Genomic DNA, 7,308 nt, shown 5'->3' on the forward strand with positions numbered 1-7,308 from the left:
AGTACACATTACTCAACAGGAACCAGCAAGGACTGAGAAGTTAGGAAAATTACCTCCAGCCTTAGAGGAAGGACAAGAATTTAGTCTGCTTTTGTCTCTGATCAGACACAATTCTTTTAGGTGCTCATTACTGCCTTTGTTCTTTCATGCCCAGTTATCTTTCTGTCAGCTAAACTTCAGTAACAACACTTCATTTCAAGCAGAATTCAGTGGAAGGCAAGTGTTAGCAGTGTGACTCTTCATCAATATGTGTGACAGGGAAAAATAATAAGCTATATATAATTTCACAAAAGGTAATGATTTTAATACCAGTACAACCTATGGGCTGGGTTGAATTTGAATTTGATTTTTGATACTAGTGAGACCTATTGCTTGGGTTTAAATGGCAAAAAGTTGTATTTTCCTCAGATTCTGCCTCAGTAAATGAATGATTCAGAAAAGTAACCATCAAGTCTGGTTACAGTTTTAAAGAGACATAATCCTCACCCTAAATAAGCTATTCTTATATCAAAATGAGTGGGACAGTGATTCAGTAACATCATTATCACCTAACATATGCAGCCTACCAGAGACAAAACTGCTAAGAGCTTTCTTTCTTTCTCTTTTTTAAAAGGTACATCTTTAAAGAGTTTCTAAAAATAAAAGACAATAGATCATAAATTCCTTGCAATTTAAACAATAAAATAGTTGAGTATATTTGTAAATTAAGCCAACCTTAAACATGATCATTCTTAAGACCCCATGAACGCTTTAACCAAATACATTTACATTTCTACAGTACTCACAATGATATAAACACTCTTTCCAGTTCCTGTTGGTCCTACAAATATTGAAGGCTTTTGATGAGTGGTCAGTAAATGCATTAGAGCAGAGTAACGGACTGTGTCGAGAGTTGGCACAATGATCTCATTAAACTGTACATCTTTGGGAATTGGAGGAGTATCTGCCAATTTCTTTATCCATTTATCCCATCTTCCTAAGCCCTGTTTACAGTAAACAACCAAACAGTCAAAGGTGTTAAATACTTTCAAAAGCTCTGTACTTCTGTGCAATTATAGATAACATCAAGACCAATAAAATTCTGATGTTTATTCATTTGTTTTGTTCTTTAGCACAATTAATTATCCTCTCACACTGAAAGTTGGATTTTCTATGAAAATGGAGGAGAAACTCCTTTCCCATGTGACTATAACTGCACTGGTAGTGCTTGGGCATCTCAGATATTCTGAAACTACAATTATGACAGCTCCATCATCAACATTGGATTCTTTAATCACATTGACAAAATTTGATGAGACAACGGTTAAAAAGTAAAGAATTTTAATTAATATGTTGCAAAAACATGCAATAATTTCCCTAGAAGTTAACTGTATAGACCTTGACTTTAATATCAGGCAAGATTCATTTTATGAAAATATGAAAATTTCATATAATTTAAAATCATTAACTAATTAATATATATCACTAATATAACAATATATTAACTATATTCAGAATGAATTACAATATAGTAAGATTTCTACTTTGTGATTATCATGAAAATATTCTACCTATTTGTATCCAATTAGTTTGTAAATTATATATTTGTTTTTTTATGATAAAATTTCAAAATCATTCTACTCTAGAAAAATAATATTGCCTTATCCTTCCTTAATACCAACTTAGAGTTAAACTAGTGATTCAAAGCACATCAGATGCAGACCTATCTTTCCTTGGCATTGCCAAATACCCACAACTAGTTCTCACTGGTGGCTATCCTAGACAACAGATGTCTCCTTTACTTGGCCTTTGCACCACATTCCCTGGGCCTGGACCATGGCATGATGCTCTTCTGAAAAACATATGGACTCACTGAGCCCAGCTGTATTTTATTCATTTTTGTGTGTTCTGGCAACTAGCTACACATTTGGCGAATACACTAAATTTAGTAAGGGCACTGAATTCATATTCAGTCTAAAAACTACTTTGCAGATTTTTCTATAACTGGTGAGAAAAAACAGTTTCTTTTCATGGTCTTAATAATCTATTCAAACCTGTATCTTTGACCTCATGTAGGAAAGGAAGGATTAAAAATCCTGGAGTGTACAGTCATTTAAAGGCTGTGACCTTAGAGAAACCACTGAAGAGCTCCATGTCCCGAGTCCCTCCATAGAGAACATCTCACCTTCTCTATCGTTCCTCTCTCTGGAAATTTCAAGTGTATGAATAAATTGAAATACAATTAGCAAATATGTGTTGGACAGGATGAAGAAGTCCTTTTTCAGATGAAATCGGCAGTACAGCTCTGTGGCTATAATAATTGAAAGTCCTAAAAATTCATCTTAAGGAAATAGTTGATGCTCATACCATAACTAGTCTTTTAAGAATTTATAAAAATAAAAGACTGAAGATTTGAAAAGTATCCTGATTGATTTAGGAAGGCCCTGGGAAATAATTTTACTGAAAAAACACTAGTGATATGGAAAGTGTTCACTTTCTTAAGTAGGAAAACAAACAAACAAACAAACAAACAAACTGCCTATTGATTACATGTCACAATCCCAATTCTACTAAATTTATTTATGTTTCAATTATTTATTATTCCTAATGTTTGTTCTAAGCATGGTGTTTGTGGAAGTTACAACAAAACCAACAAACAGAATTCAAGACTCGTAGACCAATCCATCAGAAACTGTTCATAGGAACATGGATTTACTGCTACTGGACTCTGTGCCTGTGATGTACATACAAATGAATCTCCAAGAGATGGCCTTGAATAGCATGTGCCCGGTGCTTGGCTCAGTATCATAATGTGTAATTTTATTTAATGGGTTCAACTGGTCCATTAGTTATTAGTTCCCTTTACCACTGAGGAAAACTACATTTAAGAAAATTATCCCATCCACAACTATGCAGGAAGACCATAACTTCTCCAGGACTAACTAAAACTCAGGATGTCTGGCTGCAAAGCTGGCATGCCTTCCTCTAGTTCACACTATCTGCTCATGTGAGCCAGGAGGGGCAAACAACCCCAGAGCCACCACATGCTCTGTCTCACCAGGGACTCTGCCAGGCTGGCAGTTACACATCCTGCTTCAGAACTCACCTCCAGGATAAACTGATAATCATAGATTGTTCCCTTCTCAGGAAATGGCACTATAAACGCCTTTGAGGATGTTTGTTCAGTACCACTCAGTAACTTAAACTTATTTCGAGTTACATCTGAAATTGGACCTTCCATTAGCTCTCGGAGAATCTTATCGAATTTCAGACGATCATCATCTGTACAAGTTGCACCAACAGACCAGATCAATGAAAACAGAAAAATGCCCTGTGTTGGAGAGATGAGAAGATAGGGTGCAATTAAAACAGATGTTTCAGTCTCTCCTGATGACTTAAGTCACCAGCCGAATTGATATTTCTGAGATGAAATACGTGAACTATGGTGTAACAGCAGGTTATCTAAGGATTCTATAAGAATTACTTTACCCCCAAATTATGTCTCATAATATCCTTAAAGTGACGCAACACAGCATGAATTCAAGTCAAGGCATACCTTGAAACCATGATTTCTAATAAATTGTGTGTTTCAGACTCATGCTAGAGCTTGTTCTCTGAAAGAACATTGAAGTAATTTTGGGGGAGGGGCTAAAGTTCAGACTCATTTCAATATTGAATCAAGCACACTGGATTTAAATAAGATGACTCTCTACTTTTTTGTTTGAAATGCTATCTCAGAATTAATTATACAAACTAGATTTGCCCTTCCAAAAGCATCCTGCTTCTTCCAAAACAAATGCATGGAAGACTAGACACACCAATTAACTGGATGGCAAAAGTCTGCCTTCTTTAAAATGTTAAAACAAACAATCACAACCATGAAAAAAGGCTTTTGCTTTTAATCCTGTTTGTGTAACGTCTAGTTTATGTGAAAATTTTCTCAAAAATACTTATCCCTAAATTAAATGCTAAATTATTTTTTTCATAAAATATGAGTTGTAAGAATTACACATTGGCCAAATTATGCTATGAGCAGCATATTAGTATTTTTATCTAAAACTTCTATCAAAGTCTATTGATAGTAGTGCTCTTTATTATTTTTAAATTGTGTGCCTGTGTGGGATATGTGCACATGAGCATACGTGTTGACAGATGTCCCTGCAAATAGCTTCTTTGAGTCACCTGGATTGAGTGCTATGAACTGAACTCTAGTCTCATGCAAGAGCAGCAAGCTCTCTTAGCCATGGCACCATCTCTCCAACCCTATATTATTATTATTTTCCAAATCTGTTAGCTTACAATATAGGTTAGTGGGAAATCACTAGCCTATCACGCCTGAGATCCTGAAGCTGTCAGTTCTCAATACTGAAAAATGAATTAATAACTACATAAATAAATAATATTTATTTATGGGTTTATTTATGGATTGTCTATTGTTCTTACTTTCTTCAATCTCAAATGTACTTATACACTTGCACACACCTATCCTCCCAAAACATAAACTCGTACTCATACAAAAAGAACAAATGTCAAAGTAGAAAATAATAAATCATGGCTTGGTGGAAACCTTTGTGACAGAGACTACTTTTGAGGCTGGCCAAAACCTGGTTTCAGTGGTGGACCCTCACTGATCTGTACTGTCATTCACTGCTCAAAAGTTTACATCCCACTATCTCTACCAGTGTAGTTTTCCTAACAGCACTCTGCATTTCGGGCTCAGCCTCTTCCTCCCACTTAGGCTTCCACAACTTCTCTTTTTCAGACCCTGTTAATTAAGGTCAAAGTCTACCATAGTCCAGATAGCTCTCTCAGCTGTACAATAAGGGGGACAAATCTTTTACCAGCAGGGTTTCCCTTTCTCTGACCTTGTCTGGGCAGCCTGAACCCCAACTCTATCTATTCAACTTCCTCTTTTCCCCGTCCTCTTTTCCTGATAAGAACCCAACCAGCAAGTACCTGGGTTCCTGGAAAGCCTCTCCAAGCAAAAGGAGTCATTCATAGAACTTTAAACTCTATCCAATAATTTTCATTTACTATGAAACTTTTTTCCACTCTCCAAAGTCTACATATGACCCTGTTTCTCACAGAATAAAGTATACACATATAAGCTAAGATCTTCTCATAGAGCTGTCTCATTGAAGATCATCAGAGAAGGCCTTTGCCTACCATCCAAACACCCTGAGAGGGAGAAAACAGAGAACTTGGAATTACAGGTGGACCCCCAAAATGCATGTCTCATCCCTGAGTCCCATTTCAAGAGCAAAGTGGGTCTCATTGATTAGAGAACTTTGGTGAAAGCAAAAGACATTTTATTTTTTCTACTGCAAGACCCAGAAAAAAAATGCCTTACCTCCAGCAAAGAGAAGCTTTCTTGGTCATTTCTTTCCTTTTGTTTGTTTTCATCAGCAAAGTCATCCATAAAACAGTCTATGAGATTCATTAAGGAATGGACCAAGTTTGTATCTGAAGTAGGAGAGAGCTCCTGGAAAATCAGAAGGAAGGGTCTGTCAAACAAAGGACGCCAGGTACACGTGTACCCGCATCTCCTGTATGGAGCCTGTCTCATCCTAGCAGGCACGGAATCTATGAAAAGGTACTCTGTGATTCTCATTTATGAAGGAAAGCTGAGGTCTATAGTCATGTCTTCTCTACAGTGATTACCATGCATCAGTAACATGTTCTCTTTTTATAATATTTATGTGTGACCTGCATGAAGGTCTTTCAGGGGCTGAGTCTTTTTCCACCATGTTGAGGCAGGGGCACTTCTTTCTATGCCACAACTAGCTGATCTGTGAGCTTCTGAGTGATTGTCTTGCCTCATCTTCCCATCCTGACATTGACATTTCAGAGGCACCTGCCACATCTGGCTTTTTGTGAGTTCTGCGAATAGAACGCTGGTTTGCCTGGCAGATGTTCTTACCCACTGGGCCATCGCAGCAGCTGGTGGTATGTATATTCTATAAAACCTCTCCAGTTAAAAGGTATGTGTTTATCTTAATCAGAGGCATAGACTCTATCCTTTATTAATCTTTGATTAAGATAAACACAACACATTCCTTCACAAGGTTTAGGATCTATTGAGGAAATAGCTCTTGCCTAGCATGCACAAAGACCTGGGTTCAATTCCCAGGAACACACACACTCTTTTTAATTAGGATTTTCAGACTTTCTGTGTGATAAAATCACTTTCTGTAGTTTAATATTCCTTTCTGAACTAGTCTCAATGTTCCATTTGATTAACAGTCTGTTTTAGCTTAACTTTGCACTTAAAACAAACAAACAAATAAACAAAAAGAATAAAACCCACTTAAAGATTTGTTTACAATCCATACAGTAAATTCAACTCCATGATAGATGTCTGAGTTCACTCAATGTCGGTAGTAACACACATTATTCACTTTACGTTTTTGGCATCCCACTGTTACAGTTATATAAAGTGAACCAGGAAATACACATGTTTCCCAGGGCCATGTTCTCTCTGTGCACCCACCATCTTCCCATCTAGTGGCTCTCCCAACCTCCAAGGGTGCAGTCCTTTGTGGTTATCAGGTGAAAATTCACCCAGTGAAGTTATCTCTGAGGACCAGAAGTGGCGGGATTCTTAGTCAGCCATCTCATCCTCATAAGAGTTGCAGACCTCGATCTTCAGCAGGAACCTGGTGGAGGGTCCCAAGGTCCCCAGAGGACTCTCCATGCTGCAGGTGCTTTAGCACACCCAGTATCTTGGGATCACTGGTGAGTGGAACGCAACATCTGTTCCAAAGAATCCTGGAGGGTCTTGTGCTAACATGAACAGGGGCAAAGGAACCCCGCCCAACCAGAGGCTGGGATTCCATCTGGTATCTTCAGCCATGCACCACCTTGGGCGAGAACTGGGCAGGCCATAGTACACCCAGAATCTTGGGATCACTAAGACTAGTCTACACAGGAGAGCATGTGGGCAGCAGAGGCAACAGAGCTTTTTAGACAGGGTCACTTCCAGTCTTCATCCTCAGCCAAGATGCAGAGCTGAGACTGAGACACCTGAGCACCTTCCTTGCTAGAGGAGAGTCGTCCTGATACTGGGAATCAGGAGGTGGATCTGAGCTCCAGAATTCTGGGAAACTTCCCTGCAACAGGAGAGCTTGACTGCAGAGAGTGCCCTTACCACTAAGACTCAGGAGAGAGTTGGACTCTCAGGCATGCTGACAGAGGCTAACAGAATCAAAGGAGGAAAAAGCTCCAAATGAAAGTGCATGAATATTCATGAAAGGAACTTTATTAAAGTTCAAAGCACACATTGCACCTCACACAATAATAGTGGGAGACTTCAACACCACACTCTCATCA

General features: G+C 38.2%; 1 protein-coding gene across 1 annotated transcript; it reads right to left on the reverse strand.

The window, feature by feature from the left end:
- Window positions 1–785: 785 nt before the first annotated feature.
- On the reverse strand, window positions 786–5,911 carry LOC110287890 (dynein heavy chain 7, axonemal-like; the record flags this gene model as incomplete). Its single annotated transcript, XM_021154389.1, has 4 exons — window positions 5,900–5,911; window positions 5,330–5,461; window positions 3,086–3,310; window positions 786–983 (listed from the first exon to the last, which is right to left on the reverse strand). Coding segments are annotated over exons 1-4 (567 nt in total), but the record flags the coding sequence as incomplete, so codon positions are not given.
- Between the last annotated feature and the right edge of the window lie 1,397 nt (window positions 5,912–7,308).

This window comes from Mus caroli, unplaced genomic scaffold (genome assembly GCF_900094665.2).
Source record: "Mus caroli unplaced genomic scaffold, CAROLI_EIJ_v1.1 scaffold_23342_1, whole genome shotgun sequence".
In the NCBI taxonomy this organism is placed as follows: Eukaryota; Metazoa; Chordata; class Mammalia; order Rodentia; family Muridae; genus Mus; species Mus caroli.